Source organism: Neomonachus schauinslandi, chromosome 9 (assembly GCF_002201575.2).
Source record: "Neomonachus schauinslandi chromosome 9, ASM220157v2, whole genome shotgun sequence".
Lineage (NCBI taxonomy): Eukaryota > Metazoa > Chordata > Mammalia > Carnivora > Phocidae > Neomonachus > Neomonachus schauinslandi.
In genome coordinates this window covers 11,895,866-11,923,780 of record NC_058411.1, presented here as the reverse complement: position 1 = coordinate 11,923,780, position 27,915 = coordinate 11,895,866, and the positions used below count along the sequence as shown (strand labels likewise).

Here is a 27,915-nt window from a genome sequence, read left to right as displayed (position 1 = left end):
CCTCTCAATTTTGCTGTGAACCTAAAATTGCTCTAAAAAATAAAGTCATTTGTCTCAAAGATTTAAAACACTACCATACAAGGTGATTTCTCTTGAAAGTTCATGTGAGTACTGACCAATATGCCATTTTTCACAAATCTAAGAAAAAAAATTATTTCCAAATGCAGTGTTAGAGAGTCCCTGTCAACTGTATAACATAAACCCTAGGGAGTGGAAGCAAAGGACACGTAAACTACATATATTTTGTACCTTGCGCACATGGTACCTAGGAAAAGAGGAACTGTTTGAGAAAATCTTAATGAGATATGCAGACCATAAGAACTAGAATGAAGAGGATATGCTGAAGCTATACCAAAGTATCTTCTGGCCTAAAATATCACCATCTATCTCTTGGCATCTGTAGAACAAGGTAAGAGAGAAAGAAAAATGGAAGACCATAATCACAGAGCACTTGATCCACTCATTAGCAAAACTAAAGTCGGACTTTCCAAGATCAAGATGGAATTCTTCGTTTCTCCAAACAGCTGTTCTTTTTGGCCATAGCTTGAATAGCCAACTAACCTGACATTATGCCCACATACTGACTTCTAATGAGTACCTGAGAGAAACTGCAATAGAAAATATTTGCGGGGCATCTGGGTGGCTCAGTTGGTTAAGCATCCAACTCTTGATTTCAGCTCAGGTCATGATCTCAGGGTCGTGAGATCGAGCCCCACATTGGGTTCTGCACTGGGCGTGGAGCCCGCTTAAGATTCTCTCTCTCCAGGACTCTCCCTCTGCCCCTCCCCACAAAAAAAAAAAAGAAAGAAAGAATTTACTACAATGTGGTTTCTTTAAAATCATGGGAAAATAATGTCATGGATTATAGAACAAATAGTTTATATTTTAAAAAACTAAAAAGAAGGAAATGATTATCATAAAATATTGAACTTGCTAATTAAGCTCATTTAATTCTGCTAATTAGGATGGACCATATGGATGATAATCTTATTCCAACTCCAATTAAAACAAAGGGTAAAATACTTGAGAGAGGAAAACATATAGCAAAATGTGTATACACTAGGTTTCCAATTTAACTTCAACCTTCTGGTGTTTTCATTTATTCTTGCCAAAATACAGTGTTTTAGATTTGAAGTTTCTTGGAGATAAATAATTTACAAAGTGGCAATATGACGCCTTATGGGTAAGAAATGAGAAAAACAGGCACAAATTTTCCCCAAATACAGAAGAGTTGAAGCGGTTTAATTCATTTTTCCTTTCTGCGAGAAAATATATAGCAAGAGGTAAACACTGGAGTCAAGATCTAATCAATAATGACTAGCACTGAAGTAATCAGTAGTAAAGTCTTCTACATTCTAACAGTACTAACAGAGATTTGATATACTAGATTTTTAATATCTAGGTAAAGCTTTAAAAAAAACCCATAAACATAATATAGCAATAACGACCTATGGTTGAAATTCTCATTGATTGTGTACCTTATTTAGTTGCCCCAGCATACTACTCTTTATTTTACTGTCTATTTTGGCAAGTTTTAAAACATTCCCTTTACTTTGGATATTCAATATAATTCATCCCATTTTTTAATCAAATTTAATTTTCCATAAGATCCATTATCAATTGTAATTATGACCTCCATAAATACATTGACAAATGTACTGATTTGTCTCTCCTCCTTGGTAGCAAATTGAAATCTTAAGTCTTCTAAAAGAATGTCAAGTTCTTCACCAAATTAACGTGTGATGTCTTCAAGATGGGTTTAATTTGTGCCACTTGGTAACAACCTTTTCTGGATTTGTAACTGTCTCTTTCCACTGACTCGCTGCTTCGGTGTGATTACTATCTTCGCTTATCCAAATCTGTAAAGGAACAGTACAATCATTTAACTTAACACGAGAACAGCAACTGAGTTCAGTTAATTCCTCTTACTGATGAAAGACAAGTGGAAGGCTGGCTCACATATTTTTCAATTAAACAATCTTTCCATTTTTCCAAAAATATGTCAAAACACTTAACCTGTTTAGTCACTCTGAAGACTAATGTTATATGATCCAATACAACTTCAAATTGGATGTGAGATATTCTAAAATCATTTCTGCCAAAACAGTAATTAGTATCCTTTGTTATTGAATAAATCTAGGAGCTCAACTTACAATTGATCCCAACCATTCAAAATCATTTTTGTGAGAATAAACGGAGACTAATCATGATTTAAGTTAGACTCGTAAGAAATGTACATTTTAAAGGACTTTTTACATTAGATAAAGCTGTGATTTTTAACTGAAATCTAAACCATAACTTTAGGTAATAGATATAAATGAACTTGAGAACAAGTGCAGAGCATTATGCAGACATAAGACATCATACCTGCCCAGAGGCAAAGGGGGACAAGGAATATGAAGGCTGAATGCTCACCTCAGCTTTAGCACTAACAGGAATTAACTTCTCTGAGACTCAGTTTCTAATTCTTTTAAATAAAGAAATTGGAGCAGGTAACTGATTTTCAAACTTTTTCCCCTTAATTTCCTAGTCTGAAGAACTTTTCCTTTAAATAAAATCTTACAAAGAACCTAATATATGAAACAGGTAACACCAGGGTTCTTTGGCTAATATGAGTGGGAGACCTTGAGTCTGCATTTGGCTCCCCCACCATAGTGGTTCCTGAGGATACCAGAGAAGTCACAGGAACAGAGAGCCAGCAAGATCCCTTCCAGAATTGTAATTCTTAACTAGACTCTCAACCAAGAAAGTGGAATCACCAAAAAAGTTATCTTGAAAATCACCTGTCAAGGAAATTGCCCATTCCATTCATACATGATAACCGGGGCTTGAGGATATAGGAAAACTTTAACTGAACGCACTTCATAGGCCTCAAGACCTTGAAAAGTATGCTACTTATACGAATTCTTGAGTCCAAATTCCTTCCCAAATAGGAATAAATGAAGAACAAAACTATAGATTTTTTATACAAATATTTTAAGTAAAATGCATGAAGAAGTGAGTCAGAGTTATTATCAATATTGATAATTTGAATTTGAATTTGAATATTCACATATAATTTGAGGATTTCATGTAGACTGCTAATAACATCTTGTTATCAAGCAAAAGCTTTTAAACCAATAATGTATATTTTAGAATTTAAATGGAAATCAAACAATCATAATTAAGATAAAAGATAATGGACAGCTACCATTAATCTGCTCAGAGTAAAAGAAACTACAAAGGAAACAAGTCCCCATAGGATTGGCAAGTAAGCAAGTGTTATGTTGTCTTACACAGACTACTAAGAATTTTTTTTCTTTTCTTTTTTTTTTAAATTTTATTTATTTATTTGAGAGAGAGAGAGCACATGAGAGAGGGGAGGGTCAGAGGGAGAAGCAGACTCCCCGCTGAGTGGGGAGCCCGATGCGGGACTCGATCCTGGGTCTCCAGGATCACGACCTGAGCCGAAGGCAGTCGCTTAACCACTGAGCCACCCAGGCGCCCCTGGACTACTAAGAATTTTTAAATAGAGTAATCCAGAAACCAAAATCAACTATCTAAATACCATCATGACCACTGCCAAAACTAATGTTTTCTAGGAATTCGAATCTAACATAATTCAGTTAATAGCATACAGAGTTAAACACTAAACTGAACATGAAACAAAATGAAGTAAGTTGGACATCTGCAGCCTTAAAAATTTTGATTTAAATAATTAGTGTTCGAAATAAGAGAGCCAGACAAACCATAAGAGACTCTTAATCATAGGAATCAAACTGAGGGTGGCTGGACAGGTGGGGCTAGGGGGATGGGGTAACTGGGTGACAGGCATTAAGAAGGGCACATAATGTAATGAGCACTGGGTATTCTATAAGACTGATGAATCACTGACCTCTACCTCTGAAACCGATAATGTTATATGTTAATTAATTTAATTTAAATTTAAAAATTATATTAAAAAAATAAATAAATAAATAAATAAATAAATGGTATTGGATAGAGGAAAAATAAATACTTAGCATTAATACCATTAACCAGTCAATGGTACGGAAAAACTGATCTTTCTTATAGTATTTATAATTGAGAAGCTCAGAAACAGACTTATTTTTAAGATAAGAAACCTAACTGCACAGAAATTCCAACTATTTGTATGAAAGCAAAATCTGACAGGATTTCATTTTTGTGGCAATATTAAATTTTAATTTATGATGTTGTAGAAGTTTACTCTATTCAACTTCAATTTTACCCTATATTCCTTTTGTTAACCAACTGTTTCAATGCACAGAGAAGTTCAAGGAAAGAATTCAAGATAGAAACTCACTACTAACCTGCCCCACAAAGTGTCTTCTTCTTACAGAGCTCCGACTATAAAGTTTGATGAGAAAAAGGATTTCTTTTTCATTCTGTATAAGTGGAAAAATCATAGTTTCTCCCCACTTTACTCTTCCACTGGAGGCCTTCAGTAAGCGTGTCTTCTTCTTATAAATCAACTCTCCTGAACTAAACATTCCCACCTTCACAAAAAAACCTAAAAAATAAGAAATTTGATATGTAAAATTTTATTTTAAATCCCATATAAAGATATACACCTATATATTGTATTTGGTGTGAAAATATGTAAGCCACTTACAAAGACCTGATGAGCTACTGTCATAACAGTAAAAATGCTGCTAGTAAACTTTATCATTTTAATCATACTTTACAAAGGACGACAGCGACCTCAAATGAACTGAATCTTCCTCTAACCTGAATGCTATTAAAGACTGGAAATTGCAGGCATACATAACAATCAGCAGTAGGGGAGTACACACTGAAAAGTATTACACAACAGAGAGGGGCCAACTCTTTGGACAGTGGGAGGGATTTATTTCCCAATTTTATGCAGATACAACTCTCTGCTTGAGACTCCAGAAGTTAAACATAGGCCTGCTAGAGAAAATCTATTCTTTAAATTGAGATGGAGAGCTTCTAGTAATGGTAGAATAGTTGTACGAACTAACCTTCCCATAGATAACAATTATAAACTCTGGGAAAAATATATTAAAAAACAAAACGGGGCGCCTGGGTGGCTCAGTTGGTTAAGCGACTACCTTCAGCTCAGGTCATGATCCTGGAGTCCCGGGATCGAGTCCCGCAGCGGGCTCCCTGCTCGGCGGGGAGTCTGCTTCGCCCTCTGACCCTCCCCCCTCTCATGTGCTCTCTCTCATTCTCTCTCAAATAAATAAATAAAATCTTAAAAAAAATATATATATATATATATAAAAACAAAACAAAACAAAAAAAACACTGTTCAAGACATTAAAGATTGACAAACGCAGGAAGAAACTGGAGGAGTGTCAAGTCTTAAAAGATGGTAACCGCGCTGGCTAACGTTCAGGTTTATGCAGCTTTCCACCTTAGCATCCTCCCCCGTCTGGCGGACACATGGGGCCCAAAGCTCAGGCAGAGAGTGCAGTCTGACCAGTTTGAGTCGTCATGGGATAGAGCTGGAACTGCCAGGGCAGCAAGAAAGGGAGGAGGGAACTCCCAGAAAGGAGGGGGCTGTAAAGTGAGGACCTAGACGGACCATTAGATTTACAAAATGCAGATCATGGATAACCCCAATTAGCAGTGTTGATTAAAGAAAGACACCCTTTAATGTAATAGACCACATCTGTACTGACATCCTTGTTTCCTACAACTAACCCGATATAGTCCTGGTAATTTATTCTTTTCATGCCAAGTTGGATTTTATTTGCTTATTTTTATTTTATGATTTTTCCATCTATCTACATAAGTGGTAATAGTCTATAGCTATTTTTTCTATGCACTGTCTTTTCTGTTTTGATATTGAGAATATGCTCACCTCATAAAGTTAGTTTTTCCATCGTTTCTCATGCTTTGGAACAGCTTATATAAAATAGGAATTCAATGTTCCTTGAAAGTTTGGTAGACTCCACCAGTAAAATCATCTTGGCCTGGTGCTTTTATTAGAGGCAATTCTTTAACTACCTACACATGGTTATCATTTTCAGCTGTTCTCCCTCTTTTGGAGCGAATTTCAACAGTTTTTTTTCTCTCCGAAAATCAGTTATTTTATATAGATGTTCAAATGAATTGGTATCGTTTTAAATGGTATTATCTTATTATCGAACCTCTTCTGAATTTGAGATGTTATCCTCTTCCTTGTTCATGTTTTCTTTATTTTTTTGCTCAATCCAGCTTACTCTAGGTTTGTCTATTTCGCTGATCTTTTCAAAGAAAAAGCTTTTGGTTTTATTGATTATGTCTTTTGCTGTTGTCTCCATAATTATCAACTTCAACTTTACCTTTAATTCCTTACCTCTACCTTCCCTTGTGTTTGCTGTTGTTTTCCTAGCTTCCTGAACTGAATGCTCAGTTGCATTTATTTTCAGTCTTTGTAGTTATGGTGGACATCCATTGCTTTGGCCTGCCTCCCAATATTCTCTCTTCTTGTAGCAGAATAAAGGAGCACTCTTACCCCACTCTTAGCCCTTCAGGTACAACTGACCACAAACCCCAGCTCTAGGAACAGCCATGTGAACCAAGCCTACACAACGCAAAGTAGAACCCTTCTTGTGCCCCAAGGCACAGGGAAGGAAAAGTGTTTCAAGGTTTGTGTTTGGATATTTTCAGTTCTGTTTTGTTTTTTTTAATTAAGTTTCTGGTTAGCAGAACATTTAACGAAGGGCGAACCAGAGAAAGGATAAATTATCTAGGCTGGTGAAATATATCAGACCGTCCTCTGAACACTCAACCTATATTAACTAATGAGATCAATAAGGAATAGCATCAAATGGATAAAAACCAAGCGAGCATGCAGATGAATGGATAAAGAAGATGTGGTGTGTACACACACACACACACACACACACACACACACAATGGAATATTATGCAGCCATCAAAAATGAAATCTTGCCATTTGCAATGACATGGATGGAAATAGAGGGTATTATGCTAAGCGAAATTAGTCAGTCAGAGAAAGACAAGTATCATATGATCTCACCGATATGAGGAATTTGAGAAACAAGACAGAGGATCATAGGGGAAGGGAGGGAAAAATGAAACAAGACGAAACCAGAAAGGGAGACAAACCATAAGAGACTCTTAATCTCAGGAAACTGAGGGTTGCTGGAGTCGGGGGGGTGGGGTGGATGGGATGGGGTGGCTGGGTGATGGACATTGGGGAGGGTATATGCTATGGTGAGCGCTGTGAACTGTGTAAGACTGATGAACCACAGACCTATACATCTGAAACAAATAATACATTATATGTTAATAAAAAAACAAAACAAGGGGGGCCTGGGTGGCTCAGTCGTTAAGCATCTGCCTTCGGCTCAGGTCATGATCTCAGGGTCCTGGGATCAAGCCCTGCATCGGGCTCCCTGCTCCGCAAGAAGCCTGCTTCTCCCTCTCCCACTCCCCCTTGCTTGTGTTCCCTCTCTTGCTGTCTCTCTCTGTCAAAAAATAAAATCTTTAAAAACAAAACAAAACAAGAAACCAAGTGACCATGGATTAAAGTAGGCACAATGGCTAAAATTTGAAATCTAATAAAGTAATTTTAAGTTAAAGGTATTTAAGTTAAATAACAAAAGTATCTAAGATTTTAATGTCCACTATTAAGAAATGTAGGATAAACTACCTTTTAGTAATATTTTCTGAAGATTCCATTTTGAACCACGGATATACTTACTCAAAGTGAGAGGTGTTGAAGAGCTTGGGAGGTACTGTGCCTCGAGAATTTGTAACTGAATTCTGCTATTTACGGCTTGAAAACAAGTCCCCAGTTGAAGTTCTGCATGGCAAACCTGGGTATCAAAAAAGTGCCATTTGAGAATTAAAAATAAGGTTTTGGGGACATTTCAAAAATTCAGAAATAAAGAGCTACAGTTAGAAGTTTTGAAAACACTGCTTTTTATTGACACACAAAGCTATGATCTAAAAGATGGTTAGGATAAATGTCATGAATTCTGTAAATATGAGGTACTCACTTTTCATGGATTCTGAAAATCCAAGTCATACCTACATCCTTGATCCTTCAAAATCAGGGCAGTCAAAAGACAATTCAAATTGAACACAAATTAAATTCCTAAGCAGCTGTACTAAGGAAAATGTCACCAAAATAAACATCAAAAAAGCACACTTCCAAAACACTTAAATGTAGTCACTTGAATTATTTTTAAGAATACACAAACTACAATAAAAAGTTTCCAATATGAAAATCACCATTATTTTTCCTAATTGTAGACATGACAGTAGGTGCTACCCAACTCAGAAGAAAAAGGATTACTACAAGGAACAAATGTGTGGGCTAAGAGCTGAATTACTATGCTGAATGACAGCCAGCCAAAGAAGAAAGTCAGCAAGAAGTGAGCTAGTGAAAGTGATGAGGCAGTAAATAATAAGGAAAAGGTCAAAGAAAACTTGAGGCAAACAATGAAATGAAGGAGATACAGAGAAGGGAAAAGTTAAAATAAATTAAAGTCTTTGCTGGTTAAAAAAAAAAAGGGCACCGGGGTGGCTCAGTTGGTTAAGCGACTGCCTTCGGCTCAGGTCATGATCCTGGAGTCCTGGGATCGAGTCCCGCGTCGGGCTCCCCAGCTCAGCAGGGAGTCTGCTTCTCCCTCTCCCGCTCCCCCCCTTGTGCTCTCATTCTCTATCTCATTCTCTCTCTCAAATAAATAAATAAAATCTTTAAAAAAAAAAATGCTCCTGTTCTCAGCATTTAAAAAAATAGATTAAAAAGGACATTACTTACTGTTCACAAAACAAGGAAACTATGGATAAAATGTTTCTATTATGGTTTTGTACCCATAATGTGATCATACTTATAAAAATACCTAATGGTGGCAAAAACTTCCCTCAATGTTACACACTCGTAGAGCTCACTCTCACCGAGCAGCATTTGGCAAAGGGTTGGCCATTCCTAACTTGCCAGTGTCATTTTGGAATTCAACTTACTTATTCAACTTACTTATTATGTTCCAGGATATTAATTTAGATCATGAAAAACTATTCAAAGTGGCTGTCAATCTCCCAATCACCAAAAAATTAAAATTCCAATCAATCAGCAGGTATATATTCAGTGCATTTTTAATGGGCACAAAACTGTGGAAGATATAAGATATGATCTCTGGTCCTGAATAATGTATCATTTTTCAAAGAAAAGAAAACTTTCTGAGCCTTCCTAGAATTGTTGTTGAAAGTGACAAGTTAAGCATAATTGGAGGAAACCATGATCTGGTGATGCTGGAGAATATCTCCTTGGCGGGAGCGATATACAGTCGAGCTAAGAGAGCCGGTCCTGGAATCAGTGCTTCTGTTCAAATCCTGGCTCACCAACTACCAGCTGGAGGAAACCAGGCAAGTGCTTCAATGTGTTGGTCTCCACGGTAGGGATAACAAGAGCGGAAAGCTCTAAGTTTGGTGTGAGCATTAAGTCACCTAACACCACCTCAGCTGTGTGGTTAAGGGTAAATACCAGCTATTTCTGCCTGCGAACCTCTTCCGCATTATTCATCACAGAAATCTGGGTTCTCAAATAAATACTTCCATTACTATTTGTCAAGGTCAACAATTCTGTACCAAGGAAAATATTAGCTCTACACGAAACTTCTGCTGTTTGTGGTGACATAGTCGTCAGTGTGTAAGTCTGGCTCTGTCACTTTCACCATCAGAGTATCAATTTTCCTCCTTGACACAGGAAACAAAGCTTACTATTTTTGCATTAGCCAATAAATGAAACATTCACCCTGAGTAACATAAATTCACCAGTCCAGTATAGCTCTTCTTTCAGGCCATCAATCTTTTTGTATCCCTAGCACCTAGCACACAACAGATACACAAATGTTTGTAAGACCTCTAATACATGAAATAATTTGGTGGAAACTTAGCCATAATCATTTATTCAGATTCTCCAAGGCAGATAAGATTTTAACATCTCAATTCCCCAGAAAATAGCTTTGCTAAGTTATCTTTTGATATACTCTACTAGTCTTTAAAGTTTTAATATATGAATTATCCACTTGAACAGCACATTTGTGCCTTCTGTAAAATACGGTTGCAGATTACTGTCTACCAAGCTAATTTCGAAGATGCAGGTGACAAACTCCTGTCAGTTACAAAGCAAATTTGCTATATTTAAACAGAATATAAAAATAATCTAATATAGCATGCTTTCGTTCATCATTTATTCTTTCATACCTACCTATGTACCAATACTCAATGCCAAGAATATCACAGGCCCTTACTAAGCACAGTAAAATATGAAGAAAACAGATGGAAGCTTGAGCCTAGTTTTGTTTAAAACAAGTAACTGAATTCTAAGTTGTAATAAATGCTGTACAGAGAACACACTGGAGATGGAGACAGAAAATAATACACAAGAAATAACTATTAAAAATGTCACTTCTTGATCAATTAAAGAAATCTTTTGTTTTTTTTATTTTTTAATCTCTAATTTAATTCCCCTCTAATTCAGTGGTTCTCAAGCCAGGCTGCATCGTAGAATCACCCAGAAAGCTTCTGAAAACTACAGGTGCTTCCAGACTACTCCAGCTCTCCTCGCCCCCTACCCCCACAAAATTCTGATTTAATTGGTTTAGGTGTGGGCATGTAAAGCTCCCCAGGTGATTCACTTAAAGTTATATTAAATATTTTTGAAGGCAGGTAAAATATAAATCCCATATAAACTTAAAGTCACATATAGGTTTGACCTTATAGAAGCTTATGACTGATTTCTATAACTGTTAACCCTGACACAAAACTATAGAACTAAATTATTAGGGATTTCTAAACAATTTAAAGACAGTGTTCAGCTGGCTAGTTAAGAGAATTAAAATCAGGTCTCAGAAATCAATATGCAGTACAGATAATCAAGTTCTTTACCAAAACAAACAAACAAACAACACCCCAGCTGTAAGAACCTCCATTTTACCCAATTTATGGACAAATATTTAGCTTACTCATGCACCTTCCTAATCTATTTTAAGGCAATCTCTGAGTTTGGAGTTTATGATTCTTTCTTACTATTCCTAAATTATCAGCTAACTAACTTCAGGATTATTTTCCCTCAAGTATGAAACATTTAAATAAAATGTACTAGGAGAAGGTAACCCTAAGGTTATTTTGCAATAGAGAAGGCAAAGGGTCTCTGTTAACCTTTTATCAATTACTTAAAAAGTATTATTTAACAATGACATTATTATTATTATTGCTTCTTGAGAGCCTTCCTGATCCTCTAGTGTATTCTAGAGTGTTCAAATTACACTCCAACCAAAACTCACCCACAAAATAGTTCTATCACTTACAGAAATTTTTGAAGGTGGCATTATATCCAAAGAGTAATCCATTTCCTGTGTGCTGAGAGTTCTGAGTGATAGTGAGCATTCTCCGATGGTTTTCTTCCTGGGAGTCTGGGTTTGAATCTTAAATACAAGCCTTACAGTTTGTAGGCTTTGGAGTTTAATAACAAATACAAAAGTTTCCATAAATTCAATAGTCTAAAAAAAACACAAGAAAATAATAAAAAATATATAAATAGAAGGACTGAAAAAAAGATACACCGATACGCCTGGGTGGCTCAGTTGGTTAAGCGACTGCCTTCAGCTCAGGTCATGATCCTGGAGTCCCGGGATCGAGTCCCGCATCGGGCTCCCTGCTCGGCAGGGAGTCTGCTTCTCCCTCTGACCCTCCTCCCTCTCATGCTCTCTGTCTCTCATTCTCTCTCTCTCAAATAAATAAATAAATAAATAAATAAATAAATAAATCTTAAAAAAAAAAACATTTTATGATCTAGGAAAGGAAGATCGAATTTTTTTTACAACAAAAAAAATATTTTTCAATGTAACTTAAAATGACAATGACCATGAATTGTTTTTCCAGAATTTATCCTGAATATTGCCTTAATTTCACAAATCATCCTTTTAATTACTAAGGAATTCAGGTCAACATCAACACCAAGTTAAGCAGAATATAGCTTTTCTCCTTTTTGAAAACTGGATTGTTTTCCATCTTTGGTTCTGGGGTCTCTTTCCTGCTATTCACCACAATTTTTCAACAGTTAATAAGTGGTTTAAGAATCTCATGTGTGCTCTCTAAGTACCCCAAATCTAATTGCTCACATTAAGAGACATGAATTACTTCTATTCTTTGTCTAATGTTCTTCCCACCTACTTTGGGCTTTGATTTCTTCTTCAGTGATGTTTGCTTCACTCTTTCCAATCTGGAAATCAGTCTTGAAAAGCGCTACCTTCTCTCATAAGCATCCACCCCAGGCAAGCAAGTCAGGGTTTTCTGTGCTCAGAGTATTTTCAAATGTTCCTTTCATTACCCCTAATATTTTAAAAGCCTTGGCTTACCATGGGCTAACATCTTCTTGACATTAGACTGATTTTGCTCTACACTTCCTTCTTCCCATGTTTACTGCATTCTTTTGAAAAGGAGCTTTCTTTTGCCTTTTGAAAAGACAAGATATCTGGACAACTAACATCAATATTTTAGATACTGTGCCCACATTTTCACTTTTATTGTAATTGCTTACATCTGTATAGTCAGAATTGTGTTTCTGAGAGCCTCCCAACCACCAAAGCTATCTTTTTCTCTCAGAGTCTTGAGCCACAGGATCACACCAACAATTTAGTATACATAAAATGTTTTTAAACTGAGATGCAATGAGCTTACACCTAATGCAAGTGTGCTGGTCCACTTCACATTTTGCTACAATAGGGGTAAACAAGTTGATAAATAATAACAAATTTTAAGAGTAAGATTCCATGCAAGTTTTAATATGAGAACAAATTTTCCCAACTTTTCCTAAGTTAACTTAGTTTTATTTGAAAATCAAAAAGTGATCCTGAATTAAACAGGAAGGATTCATCTTGAATGTCAGCATTATAACCAGAGTTAAGACTTATTTCCATCTTGACTTTGTATAATGCATATTTTCATAAAGTGAGATACTAAGACAGGTTCATCAATTTTGATTACTGCCTTTTCACTTACTAAGAACATTTTTCCATGTCCTTAAAAACTCTTCCTAAACATTATTTTTTATAGCTGCCTAAGTATTCGATCGCATGGTGTTATGGTTTAATTTTGGCCCCAAAAAAGATATGCTGAAGCCCTGATGTCCAGTAACTCAGAAAGTGACCTTATTTGGAAACAGGGTCCTTAAAGATGTAACTGGTGAAGTTAAGGTGAGGTCACAGTGGAGTGAAGACACAGCGACAGATGGAAAATGGCATGTGAAGATGGAAGCACAGAATGAAGTCAAGGAATGCCAGAGATTGCTGACCATTACCAGAAGCTAGGAGAGCAGCATGGAACAGATTCTCCCTCACTGCTGACACCTTGATTTCGGACTTTCTCCAAAACTGTGAGAAAGAAAATTCTGTTGTTCTAAGCCATCCAACTTGTGGTACTTTGTTACAGCAATCCAAAGAAAGTATAATGCCCATGGTATATATACCATGAATTTTCTCAACCATTCCCCTATATAAGACATTTAGATAGTTTCCAGTTATTCCCCTATGAACAAAATTGCCAAGAATACTTTATATATTTTTTACTTGCATTTTAAATTATTTTCATGGAACACATTCTAAGTAGAATTACTATGTAAAGGCGTATAAATATTTTAAGGCTTTGATGTGTTTTGTAAAAATAATTTCCAGAAAGTTCTCTGTTCTAGAGTACCCTACAAATTTTTTCCTAATTTTAATAAGCAAAGAAAGAGAGAACAATGTGTAATTTAAATTTTTATTTCTATAATTACTAGTGAGAGTAAATTTTTTCACAGTTATTAGTTATTTGAATTACCTTATTTTTAAATCATATGTCCTTACAGAAAACACCTTTCATTTGCATGGAAAAACACTAGCCTTTCAACATATATGAGAAGACAAAAATGAAGATGTATTTAAACTAATGTGAAATCTAAAATCTGTAAAACCAAATATAGGATCACAAGTCTTCTGATTATAATAATTGGGAATACTTAAAAGAAATTTATTACAATCATGCAATTACTCTTCAAAATCAAAGTGGGCTAGGAGGAAAGAAGATGAAAATACAGACATTTATTTTCCTTTCATACAAGTAGTCTCCTTAGATATTGTTCATTTTGTATATACTTTAGTGATTAAGATTTTCTTTTTAAATGCATCTTAATATTGGACAATGAAATATCAAGTATTTTGGGGGCACAAAATTGTGTTTAAAAAGCAAGGAATATGTAATTTGCAATTTCCCCAAAATAAAACACTTTCTCATTCCAATTCTTCACATAGTTTAAAGTGACAAATATGAAAAAAAAAAAAAAAACCACAAAAAGAAATTCAAACACAAAAAGCCACTTACATTAGAGCCCTCCTTTGCTGAAGATTTGAAATGCACGGGTTTGGGCAATGTTAGTGTTCCTTTTATTGAAATAGTAGGAGTGTCTCCACAACTAGAAGGCCAACTTAAATCTCTGCACTAAAAAAATTAAAAATACAGTTTGAATTTTACAGAGGACCCTGACAATACAAATATTTGATGTATTTCTTGAGTTAATGACTTAAATAAAAACTATAAAAAGTAAACATTAGTGTACAGAGATCTTTTGTTTCATCTACATTAAAATAATTTGACATTTAATGTTCCAGACATCATATCAATTTCCTTCTTGAGGTTAAAACCACAATTCCATCAGACCTACAGATTTATTTTCTTTAGAGTCTTTTTAAAATACTGTTTTCTGCAAAATACCACAGAATCCTAAATTCTAAAGAAGGTATTGTCCTGTTCCACAGAGAGAGTAACAGATGTTTATAATGAAAACATTCAATTTTGTAAGAAAAGCTGATATTAACTAAATTAACTTACCTGCAAAACTGTGATCCAGATCTGCTCTACTGAAGAATTATAAACCACTTTCACATTCAATCTCCCAAAATCTCTTTCATCTCCTGACAGAGTAATTGTATCTAAATTGTAAAAGGACAAGGACATTTGAAAGGCTATGCAATCCTTCTAATCCAATTACGCTTTGATACAATCCAATTTTAAGAGCACAACTGAAAAATACCATTATTATTTTTTTTTCTAAAAAATAGAAATTTGTCACTTTAATAAGACAAAAATCACACTTCAATGTTATTATTGGAGTGCTAGGGAAAAACCTCCTATAAAAAGTACATGGCTTGAAAACTTAACTCAAATATAGTCTGAGAGACTTAAGTTAAAACTAAGATAAACTTTCCCAAATAACACTGATATGGCTTTAATCCTGGACGCTTCTGGAACTTCCTTCACTAGAATACTTCAAAACAAACAAAAGGCATTTAACTGTTTTGTGTTTTTTTAAAGACGCATTCATGTCTGAACACTAAAAAATGGGCCACCTGATCTGAGTATTCATATGCAGATAACAGATATAACCACCTGGAGGTTTTCTTTTTTACCTTACCATATATTTGCTCAAATTACTATTAGGTAGAAATAATTCACTTAAAAAAAGAATATAAAAAGAAGACACTTTATTCCTTACCCAGGCTTCTGTTACTGCCCTGGGAATTTTTCCTTGAAGAAGAAGTGCTAGGCATGCTGGACCATGAATCATGTCTCTAGAGATAAAAATTGTTCTTAAGTCCGATATCACACATCAAACTTTAAAGATTCTGAAACTTATGCCCCAACACCCACCCTAGTATCAAACTGCATGCTAACCATGTTGAAAGTGTTATTGGTCAGAATGCCCCTCTTTTAGACACTAAAGGGAGAGAAAAGCTTTGTGTGTGTGTTATCAGGAAAATCTTCAATAGCTTACTCAATCACATATGGGGAAAGCCTTTGTTGTTTGGGGTTTGGTTTTATAATAAGGAAAAAGGGGTTACTGCTTATGTTTCCTACTTGAAAGTACCCATAAAAATAAGAATACATTTGGAAGTGTCCTATTACCTAAAAACCTATTAAGTAGCAGTCATCAAAGTGTGGTCCCTCTGAACCAGCAAGATCAAAATCAGCGGGGAACTTGTTGGTAATACAAACTGAAGCCCCCAGTGCAGAGCTACTGAATTAAAAGCTCTGGGGGTGAGACCGGGCAGCCTGTATTCTAACAAGCTCTCCAACCTATTCTGATACACGTTCAAGAGCTGGTGCTATAAAGAAGTAATTCTGCAAAAAATTAACTCGACTGAGGATTACAAACGATTATTTAGAATACATTTCCATTTTAATAAAATACCTGCATATACATGCACATGGAAAAAAGCCGGCAAGTATATATAACAGTATTTTCATGGTGCTTTTAACCTCAGTTACAGGAATATAGGTGATTTGTCTTTTTACTTTGCTTAACTCTATATTTTCTAATTTTTAATAATAATCACAATTTATTTATACTTTTAAAAGAAACTTTTTAAACATCAAAAAATTATTCTATTTCAAAAACAGGAGGATGCTGTGTTAATATTAATGAATAATTAAAATCCTGTATCTCAATAGAAATACTAATTTTTACTAAGTAGGTAGCTATCTTCAATAAGGAAGGTTAAATCAATAAGCACTTCTAACCATACCATTTTAAATTCCAACTGCCTTCAAGATTGCCTGAGTACCTACCAACTGAGAGATGTAAGATTCGTTTTAAAAAAAGACTGCCTTTTAGTATTCAGCTGAGTGAAAAAATGCACATGGGAAATGCTAAGTGTTTATTCTTCAGCTATTACCACAGATTTATCTACAAAAGATCTACACATGTTGCTTCTAACGTAATTCACACATTCCTCAATTTTTAGCTTGAAAATAAATTATCGTATACAATTAAATTTATATCAATAATTCACCTGCATGAACCACTGAGATGAACTTGTAAGATCAAACATAGACTTGCTTAGTCCAGGGGAACTGGGAAGTTTGCTGGTCCTTAAATCACAAACTATGAAGGGACATGGAAAAATTTCTTTATATTAAAGAAGAAGAAACATTGGAATTTTACTTAATCACCATGAACTAAATCTCTATAGGAGTGCATCATGAATATTAATGCAAACTACTTAAGAAATAAAGTCTACTAAAGTTTAAATTTTTTTTTTCAATTATTTTACTTTTGTTCTAAATAGAAACCAACATAAATCAAACAACACATTTTCACAACCATATCAAATATCAAGCAGGAAAAATTCGTTCTTTTTGCTTACATTACATTTCTCCATTCCATAGGAATACTCTAGTAAGAGAATGTAGGTTTTCTGTGCTAAATGCAATTCATCTACATAATGAGCATTTACTACATTAAAAAAAATACTGAATTCCGTATTTCTAGTTTATATTTCTAGTTTCCCACCTAAACTAGAAGATTCTTTTTTCTTAAAGATTTTATTTAGTTGACAGAGAGAGAGAGGGAACACAAGTGGGAGAGGGAGAAGCAGACTCCCCGCTGAGCAGGGAGCCAAAGCGGGGGGGCTCAATCCTAGGACCCTGGGATCATGACCTGAGCCAAAGGCAGACAGTTAACCAACTGAGCCACCTAGGCACCCCCCCCTTTATTTTTTAATTTTATTTATTTATTTGACAGAGAGAGATAAACTAGAAGATTCTTAAAAAATGGAACTCGGTATATTAACTGTGTATTCTAACACAGTGCTGAAATAAATATTTAAATAAATACTTCTGCCTTGTTTTTAGCACCTCACCGTGAATTCAGTTGTTGAGATAGCTATATACATTAAAAACCTAAAACACAGAATTTTGTGAATCAGATATGTATGACAGTCTAAAATTGATACAGTCCTCAAATATTAAACTAAGAAACTTCTATGATCATGTAGGCATTTTCTGTTTTCTTTGTTTACATCTGTAATCTCATGAGTTTGTAAATTTATAATTTTCACTGACTGGAGCAGGAAAGAAAAAAGCTAAAAAAGGGGCGCCTGGGTGGTTCAGTAGTTAAGCGTCTGCCTTCGGCTCAGGTCATGGTCCCTGGGTCCTGGGATCGAGCCCCACATCGGGCTCCCTGCTCCACGGGAAGCCTGCTTCTCCCTCTCCCACTCCCCCTACTTGTGTTCCTGCTCTTGCTATCTCTCTCTCTGTCAAATAAATAAATAAAATCTTTAAAAAAAAAAGCTAATAAATATCTGTTGTAGAATTTCTGAATGGATAGATGATATACAAAAAATGAAACTTTTCAAAGAAGGACAAATAAAATAGAATTTGGAACTACCAATACACATAATTAATTAATCCTTCAATTTTTCCATTAAATAGAATACCACAGAGACATCATCATGTTTACCATATCACTTCTGAAGCCTGCTTTTCTCTTATTTTTTTTTTGTTTTTGATAAGAAGAATCATTTCTTCCAGGGTCTTAGATTTAACTTGATTTCTACATTTGTTAAAGAGAAACACAAAGAGTAAAAAGAAGAAGAAGAAGAAGGTAGCGGGAGGGGAAGAATGAAGCGGGGGAAATCGGAGGGGTAGACGAACCATGAGAGACGATGGACTCTGAAAAACAAACAGCGTTCTAGAGGGGAGGGGGTGGGAGGATGGGTTAGCCTGGTGGTGGGTATTAAAGAGGGCACATATTGAAGGGAGCACTCGGTGTTATACACAAACAATGAATCATGGAACACTTCATCTAAAACTAATGATGTAATGTATGGGGATTAACGTAAGAATAAAATAAATAAATAAATAAATAAAATAAAAAAAGAGAAAACACACAAAAAAATTTTCATACCTGATCCATACAGTCTCACTGCTTCTGAACGAGGAGGAAGGCGCCGGCTCAAATCGGGTGAAATGTGCTGATAACTAAAGCATGGGTTGTATATATCACAGCCGGGTCCGTGCTGGGATGAACTGGAAAGTTCTACCTTTCGATCTCCAAAAGATGCTCTGGCAGTTCCTGAAAGTAAGTCTAAAGTTTTATAACACCCTTTTCTTTTCTTTTTTTTTTTTTTTAAGATTTTATTTATTTGTTCATAAGAGACAGAGAGAGTGGCAGAGGGAGAAGCAGGCTCCCCGCCGAGCAGGGAGCCCGATGCGGGACTCGATCCCAGGACCCTGGGATCATGACCTGAGCCGAAGGCAGACACTTAACCATCTGAGCCACCCAGGCGCCCTATAACACCCTTTTCTTGGAGTTATTAGCTAACAGCTGGTGCATCCAAGGCAGAGGAAAAAATTTTGTCTCAAGTGACACCAAATCACATGTGTTTGAAATATAAAAAAATAAGCACACATTTATTGAGCTCTGCATGGAATCTTCTGCCAGGGACCAGCCATGAACCCTGCTCTCAAGGCAGTCTGGTAAATTTTTAGCATTTTTTTTTTGCCCCATAAACAATTCTGTATTTTGTGATCTGAGTTTCCTTTCATTTTTCTACTTACACAAAGAACAACTTTTAAGTAAAAAGATTATCATTTTTTGATGAAGATGCAGAACATTTATAAAAATTGACCGCATGCTGAGATACACAGAGCAATTCTCATTCTGGGACACACACACAACTGAAATGCGCGCACGTGTGCACCTCGAGACTCGTACAAGAATGTGCATAAGCATCATTATCCAGCATGGCCCCAAATCGGAAAAAGACTCACCCCAGTTCAAATAGGTATGTGTGTAATCCAAGCATAATACATAGGCAGAGGGGTGCCAAGAGGGAGTTATGATGCCAGGGACCTTTGTAAGGACCCTTAAATCATTCAGCACACAAGCACCACCACAAGTCTGTTCATGGTAACAAGAATACTGTCAGGAGTAGAGCACCAAAGATGACTCACTACCTTTATAGGCTATACCTAAAAAAGAATATTCTGATTTCATTTCTCCTTTACAGAATTCCAATTTTCCCCTCAAACGGTATACAGTGATACCATTTTTAAAGTTCAAGAGGAATTTCTCTCAATTTATAGAACCACAGTGCTATAAAATTAACATAAAGTAACATTTACATTATACCTCTCAAAAGCTCTAATTAAAATTTCAATATTTATGCAAAATGCATTCTCTTAATGGATAGGTATAAAGCAAGATCAGTAAGATGTTAATGATAGAATCTGTGTGTTACAAAGCAGTAAGCAACGGCTGTAATCAGACCCATCAGTAAGTAAGCAATGAAACAAAACACATTTCAAATACCTGACACATAATTTCAGTCATTACTGACAGTGGTCTGCCCTATCTCCCTCTCAAAATTTCCTTGTCAGCCCATCACTACTCACAAGCACATACACATACAGCATGCGCCTGTCTGACTTCTAGAGTTAGACACCAAGAACACTTTCTTGACTCTAATAAAGTCATCTTTCTCTCCAATATGATCAAAATCAGATGGCTTTACCACATACTCTTTGAGCCTATAATTTAATTGTAAACCAATTTCCTCATTCATTCAAATCAAAAAGCAATCTGTGTTCTAATGATCTAATAAAACAGACAAAAGAAGAACTACCACACATTGCCAGGTAGGTATTTCCTATTTTCTGATTATGAAAATAATACATAAGATACCCTAAATGTTTAAGAATACAGACTTTATTAAATAAATTATGGTACATCTATAGATTTAATACTATGGGGCCATTAAAAAGCAATGAGCATGAAAACATGTTCACAATGTGTGATATGAATAGAACAGACTGCAAAACTGTTTACGTGGTTTAATCCCAATCCTGTTAACAAGTACAAGAGAAAGAGAAAGACCAATGATCAGGGTACACCATAGCCAAGAGCTTTTAAACACTGTTGTTTTTTTTTTTTTTTAAGATTTTATTTATTTATTTGACAGAGAGAGAGAGAGAGGGAACACAAGCAGGGGGAACAGCAGAGGGAGAGGGAGAAGCAGGCTTCCCACAGAGCAAGGAGCCCGATGCGGGGCTCGATCCCAGGACCCCGGGATTATGACCTGAGCCGAAGGCAGAGGCTTAACCGACTGAGCCACCCAGGCGCCCCTAAACACTGTTTTTGAGAGACACTGCTGACGTGCAAAACAAGGCGATGGGCCAAGCACAGGGTTCCTCTTTCCTTGAAGAGGGAAGGAAGGGAGGGAAGGAAGGTCGGTCAATCACTCCTACCAAACCCAAGTCTCCTATAGATAACAACAGTACACTGTAGACCAAAACCAAAATGAACAAAAACCCTGAAGGGACTGGAGAGTGAGCAGAAGCAGGGCATATTCAGGACAGCACGGACTCTTGGAAGAAAGGGAATGGCCACTGTTAGCCTAAGCACAAGCCAAAGTTGGCGCTGCACAGGGCAGATAAAATGACAAAGGAAAATCCACACTCTTTCTGGCCTAAAGAACCAGATGGCAGAGTTCAGAGCAACCACAGCTGCTAGAAAGTAAGGTGGGAACCTTGGAAAGGAGAAAGCCCGGAATTCTGTGAATAAAGTCTGCTCAAATATCTGGCTGATCCCTGAGCCACACATATGCGGGGCAGACTCCAACTAAGGATACAAAAACCAAGCTGAGATAAGAGCTGCCATCAAAGACAGAATTTGCAGCACAGCCCAACCAAGTTGATTGCCTGGTTAAAAGAAAGAAAAAAGGAAAAGGAAAAGGAAAAAAAAACAAAACCCTCTTGTCTCAGAGTAATATAACAGATTCTAAAGTGTCCACGACACAACATCCAAAACCCAGAATACAATCCAAAATTACTCCATACACAATGAAACATGAAAAGGTGACCCATTCTCCAAAAAAAGACAAACCACAGAATCCAAACCTAAGAGCCTCAGATGTTAGAATTAGCAGATAAAGATACTAAAGCCCAAAGACACAGAAGAAAATAGGCTTACAATAATGCAAAAAAGAAAACGAAATCACAGCAAAGAAACAGAATCTACAAAAAGAACCAAATGTAAATTCAACAACTGAAAAACACAGTGTCTAAAATAAAAATTCACTGGATGGGCTTAACAGCTATATGGAGCTGACAGAGGAAAAAGACAATTACCTTGAAAATTAATAATATCCAATCTTAAGAAGAGAGGGGGAAAAAAACATTGAACAACAACAAGCAAAAGAAGTCTCAGAGGCCCATAAAACAATATAAAAAAGTCCAACGTATGTCTAATTGGAATCCCAGAATGAGAAGAAAGGATGGGGCAGAAAAACATATTTGGAAAAATATTCTAGATTTTGATAGGATTTTGGATTACACTGTTACATGCATTTGTCCAAACTCAACAAAAACAAACTTAAAACTGAGGCAGTTCTTTGTGTATAAGGTTTATGTCAAAAGAAGAAAACTGTAAACAGATAGTGAACTCTGGTAAATTACATGTATGCTTAAGTATTTAGAAGGAAGTGTATTAATGTCTGCAATTTACTGTGAAATGTGTTCTCCACCACCCCCAACTCAAAAAGGATTAATAACAGAAAGAGGAACGGATAAATAGATATGTGATTAAGTATGGTAAAATATTAATGATCGATTCTATGTGGTGGATATATGGGTATTCACTGTTGTATTCTTTCAACTTCTCTGTTATGTTTGAAATTTTTCATAAAAAACTTTGAGGGGGGTGCGCCTAGGTGGCTCAGTTGGTTAAGCGACTGCCTTCGGCTCAGGTCATGATCCTGGAGTCCCGGGATCGAGTCCCGCATCGGGCTCCCTGCTCGGCAGGGAGTCTGCTTCTCCCTCTAACCCTCCTCCCTCTCATGCTCTCTGTCTCTCATTCTCTCTCTCTCAAATAAATAAATAAAATCTTAAAAAAAAAAACAAAAAAACTTTGAGGGGGGAAAAAACATTTTGACAGTGTTTCAATGGACTAAAGCAAATTATTATTATTTTTTTTAAAGACTTTATTTATTTATTCATGAGAGACAGAGAGAAACAGAGGGAGAAGCAGGCTCCCAAGGAGCGGGAAGCCCGATGTGGGACTCGATCCCAGGACTCTGCGATCATGACCTGAGCCGAAAGCAGACGCTTAACCATCTGAGCCACCCAGGCGCCCCAAATTATTTTTAACATACAAGAATTACATGTTGTTTCTTCTTATCATCATTACTCCACTGGCCTCTAACAACATCAGCCAAAATTTACCCAATGAATCTATCTCACTCAAGTGGCTATTTAGACTGGGAAGTTACATATACACTGGAATATTACTCAGTCATCAAAAAAAAAAAAGAAATCTTACCATTTGCAAGGACGTAGATGGAACTAGAGAGTATTATGCTAAGCGAAATAAGTCAGTCAGAGAAAGACAAATACATGATTTTACTCATACGTGGATTTAAGAAACAAAACAGATGAACATAGGGGAAGGGAAGGAAAAATAAAATAAGACGAAATCAGAGAGGGAAACAAACCATAAGAGACTCTTAACCATAGGAAACAAACTGAGGGTTGCTGGAGGGGAGATGGGTGGGGGGATAGGGTAACTGGGTGATGGACATTAAATACAGCACATGATGTGATGAGCACTGGGTGTTGTATGCAACTGATGAATCACTCCACTCTACCTCTGAAATTAATAATACACTCTATGTTAATTAATTGATTTTAAAAAATTTTTTAAAAGGCCACATTTACATACAAATGTGTTGATTGTGGTCAGATTTCATAATGGGACCTCTCAAAAATATTATACGTTAAGTTCCTCTACAGAAAAAGCAAAACATAAAAAATAAAAATTTATACATAAAATAATTTTATATCTTTCAAGATACAAAAGAGCAAAATCACAGAAACAATAGCATTTAAATGCTATGTGTTGATTCTTAAATCCTGACGTGTCATTGTTTACCTTCAAGTCCCTCCAGATGTGAAGGAGTTCCTTGTACCCTGGGCTGAACATATGACAGCTTAAACTTGGGCACCACAAATGGTACTTCTTTGCCATCAGATGGTAATTTGGAAAGTAAGTAATCCTCAGTACAGCCAACCTGAGGCTTTACCGAAACAGCAGTCAAAGGAGGGACACAGACAGGTGTATTCTGACTCTCGGAGACTGCTTTAATGTCTCTCTCCCTGGAAACTGCATGTAAAAGAAGAGAAAAGAAAAATCACAAATATGAATGTAGAGTTATATATAATAATCTAAAGTTAGCATGCTTTGGTACTTACGTAATCAAACTGCAGATACAGAAACTACTACTCGTAGATCCTACCAAGCACTTCTGGAATCTACATTAATTCTGTCCAGGCAATATTTGAGAAATTAATATACTATTGCCAGAGTATATTAGCTTATCATAATGGTAAAAGCAGTTTTTAAAGAAACTCATTCCCACAAAAGAGTTCACAGATGGAAAACAAGTTTATTTTGTACTTAATTCCACGATGCTTTCGAGTAAAATACTGTCAATAAAGCAATTCTTGTTGTCAGTACTGGTGGTTAACATCAGTCTTAAATATATAAAAGAATTCTGAAAAGAAGCTGAAGGTCTCAAAGTCTACAAAAACTTTCACCTAATCACAAAATAAAATGTATTTTTACCCTAATATAATAGCAACTCTCCCTGTGCTAGCTTCTTTGACCCATTTCATCCCTATCTCAAATGCTCTATGATTCCTAAGCTGGTGACTTAGGATGGGGAGGTAAGGGACACCCAGAGTTCATCTTTATGTACAATTAGTATTGTCTGTTGACTTTAGAAATGAAAGTACAACAACTACTGTGTAGGAATTTATGAAATGTTTTAATGCAAAAAGAAGCCTTCGTACTCAAATATACTAGAAAGCTATGCTCTAGATGAAGGAATACAAGAAAAAACTAGAGAAAAATAAAGTTCCAATCGTAACTCTGAAGAGATGAGGAGACCATGCAATTGAAAGGGAACTCTCCAGGAGTTCTTTATAAATATGGGGTCTTGATGAAACAATGGGTCTCTTCTCCATTAGTCTTTCATTTGTGAAAAGGCATTTTTTAATGTACTGTTCATAAACTAGAAATTGTCTATTCAAATGAAAACATTTGCCAGAGTATATTGTCCCCAAACACACCCAACACTTTTCTCTCCCTGCCTTTGCCTGTACAATTTCATCCACCTATCATACTCAGGTCCAGTTTTCACCTTTTCTTCCTTCCTTCTTCCAACCCAGCTGCTGAAATCCATTCTAGACTCCTATACCAAATGCCATTCTCTTGGTGGTGATGTCCCAGGGTGTCTCTGGGGTTGAATGTTGAATTTCTCTCTCTCCCACCATGCTCCAGGGTACTTTAATACTTACCTAGTGTGCCTCCTATTTATGTTTCTGTCTCCCCCATGAAGTTAGGAAATACGTCTCATTATCTTTGTATTAAAAAATGCCACACATAAAAAAGACATTAAATACATGTTTGTTGAAGTCAAAAGAAGCCAAACTCACAATTGTGCTCTTCTGTTCCACCATAGAAACATCCTCTACAGCAACTCTTTATAAATTCTGCTGCCATTACATCCAATTTCCAATTCAGCAATTGATCCAAACTTCCAATTTTAATATTAACCTGTTCGTAGAATAGAAAACAAGTTAACATGATCACGCTTAATGCCATTAGATATCACTAAATAAATTGTATTATCTGTCTTTCTAAGATGAATGAGGAATACAAAGCAAAAATATTTAGAGGAAGATAAGTTTTTCATCTTATATGTAATTCTGTATGACGTAGTTATACAAAATTACAAGTTATTAAAATGACATACTCAAAAATCACTAACTGAACAATCCCAATGTTAAATCTGGAAAAAAAAGAAAAATTCCACCCTCAATTTTCTTTTTTGCAAGGTACACCCAAATCAATGCCCAAGCAAAATTTCCTAGAAAATAAGGCACTCATAAAAAGTGTGAAAAAATTTCACTTCCTCCAAATTATTCTTTTGGTAATCCAAAGGTCCTATAATGGGGCAATAAACAACTTCATACTTTATAAGTTGGTTTAACATTTAGAATTACACTAACAGAAAAATATATCTTAAACACTATATTTACACACACACACAGATTACCAGCTACCTAAACCACATATAACGTAAACTGGAAATAAAGGGAGTCCGCTTTATTTTTTTTAAAGATTTTATCTTTTTTAAAGATTTTATTTATTTATTTGAGAGAGAAAATGAGAGAGATAGAGCACTAGAGAGGGGAGGGTCAGAGGGAGAAGCAGACTCCCTGCTGAGCAGAGAGCCCGATGCGGGACTCGATCCAGGGACTCCAGGATCATGACCTGGGCCGAAGGCAGACACTTAACCAACTGAGCCACCCAGGTGCCCTAAAGATTTTATTTTTAAGTAATATCTACACCCAACATGGGGCTTGAATTTACAACCCCAAGATCAAGAGTCACGTGCTATATTGATTGAGGCAGTCAGGCACCCCGGGAGTCTGCTGTAAATTAATCAGGAACATAAAATTGTCTAAGAACTTCACATCCAACTGCCCACTTTGACCTCACTGACTTACTTCCAAATGCACTCTCTTCATTTATGCATACTTATACTCTGTACATTTTTCATGGGAAATTTCAAATGTTCACAGAAGATGATAAAATGGTATAAGAAAACCCCTATCATCCAGACTAAACAGTTACCAATTCACAGCGAATCTTAATTCATCTCTGCGTCCCCACTTCTGTTTCTGGGATCTGTAAGTAACAAATCTTCTGACTTTACTTCCTTTGTGTGGGTGTACGCGCCTTCAATCAAAATGACCCCGGGGGGTTTCCACTTCCCCAAAGTGGGAACTTGGATGATGAGGGAGCTACCTGCCAACCCCGGTAGGTGGCTTGCACCTCCCCCTTCAGCAGGTCATAAGCTGCATATTCTCAATGTAATATACTAGCTCCCGCTTCCAAACACAGTCACCAACAAATTATTTGTCAAAATGCTGGACTTTTGCCCATCTGATGGGAAAGAAATGATATCTCGTGTTGTTTTAATTTGCATCTCTTTCACTGTGAGGCTGGGCACGTTTTCATATAAGGCTAATCTATATTTGTTTCCATGAACTTGCTGTTCATTATCTCTTGCCCATCTTTTTATAAAGCTATTGGTCCTTTTCTGCCTCCGTTTATTTTTTTTTTTAAGATTTTATTTATTTATTTGACAGAGAGGCAGCGAGAGAGGGAACACAGCAAGGGGAGTGTGAGAGGGAGAAGTAGGCCTCCCGCGGAGCAGGGAACCCGATGCGGGGCTCGATCCCACGCTCCTGGGATCGTGACCTGAGCCGAAGGCAGACGCCTAACGACTGAGCCACCCACGCGCCCCGTTTTAGAGTATTTTTATATATTTGAGAGATTAATACATTGTCCATGATATAAGTGGCAAGCATTCTTCCAGTCTGTCATTGTCTTTTTATGGTATTTTCTACTGAGACAGAGAATGTGTGTATATATAAATATTTGTACACATATATATAGAAACATATGAGTGCTTGGATACACACACATGTAGTTATACTTACCTATGTTTTCCCTTTGTGCTTCTGGATTTGGAGTCACAAGAAAGTTTTCCCCATACATAGGCCATAAAAGACTTCACTCATGGTTTCTTCTAATACTCTGTATGATGTTACTACTTTCCATACTAACAGCCTCGTGTATGATATGAGAAGTAGATCCAATCCTACCTTTCCCAGTTGGCTATTCTGGTATCGAATAAATCACCATTTATTTAAAATTCCGTATTTTCTTCAATGATTTTAGAATGCTGTCTTTATTACAGACTAAATTTCTACACACAATTGGGCGTATTTCTGTATTTTCTATTCTTTTCAATTGGTCTGTCTTTTCCTGTACCACATTTTAAAAATTGTAACGGCTTATAAGAATATGCTTTCATATGTAGGAGGACTAGCTTCCCATCCTTACTGCTCTTCAATTTCAAGGTTTTCCTAACTATCCTTGCTTGTCTGTTCTTGCAAATAAATTTCATAATATGTCTAGCCCCAGGAGGAAAAATCTAATGGTACTTTCATTGGGATTCTGTTGTATTTATAAATGATTTTAGAA

General features: G+C 36.2%; 1 protein-coding gene across 3 annotated transcripts; it reads right to left on the bottom strand.

The window, feature by feature from the left end:
* Positions 1-1,220: 1,220 nt before the first annotated feature.
* Positions 1,221-25,387, bottom strand: TC2N (tandem C2 domains, nuclear). 3 transcript variants are annotated; one of them, XM_021679638.1, is made up of 11 exons: positions 25,293-25,387; positions 23,728-23,958; positions 18,706-18,873; positions 16,811-16,902; positions 15,514-15,589; positions 14,850-14,950; positions 14,343-14,459; positions 11,294-11,485; positions 7,678-7,792; positions 4,311-4,510; positions 1,221-1,859 (listed from the first exon to the last, which is right to left on the bottom strand). In XM_021679638.1, the coding sequence occupies exons 1-11, from the start codon at positions 25,357-25,359 to the stop codon at positions 1,749-1,751; spliced, it is 1,470 nt and encodes a 489-aa protein (XP_021535313.1). In that variant the 5' UTR covers positions 25,360-25,387; the 3' UTR covers positions 1,221-1,748. The 3 variants fall into 3 exon arrangements, with proteins under 3 accessions (XP_021535313.1, XP_021535314.1, XP_021535315.1); XM_021679639.1 differs by lacking the exon at positions 11,294-11,485; XM_021679640.1 differs by lacking the exon at positions 4,311-4,510 and having other exon boundaries at positions 1,767-1,859.
* Between the last annotated feature and the right edge of the window lie 2,528 nt (positions 25,388-27,915).

Bases quoted from the DNA above. Each gene is read 5' to 3' on its own strand.
- TC2N (XM_021679638.1), bottom strand. From the start codon at position 25,359: ATGGCAGCAGAATTTATAAAGAGTTGCTGTAGAGGATGTTTCTATGGT. The intron at 14,951-15,513 runs GTAAGGAATAAA...TTTACAATTTAG, and splicing joins GGGCAGTAACAGAAGCCTGG to ATACAATTACTCTGTCAGGA. The intron at 11,486-14,342 runs GTAAGTGGCTTT...TGTTTTTTTTAG, and splicing joins CAGCAAAGGAGGGCTCTAAT to ACTATTGAATTTATGGAAAC.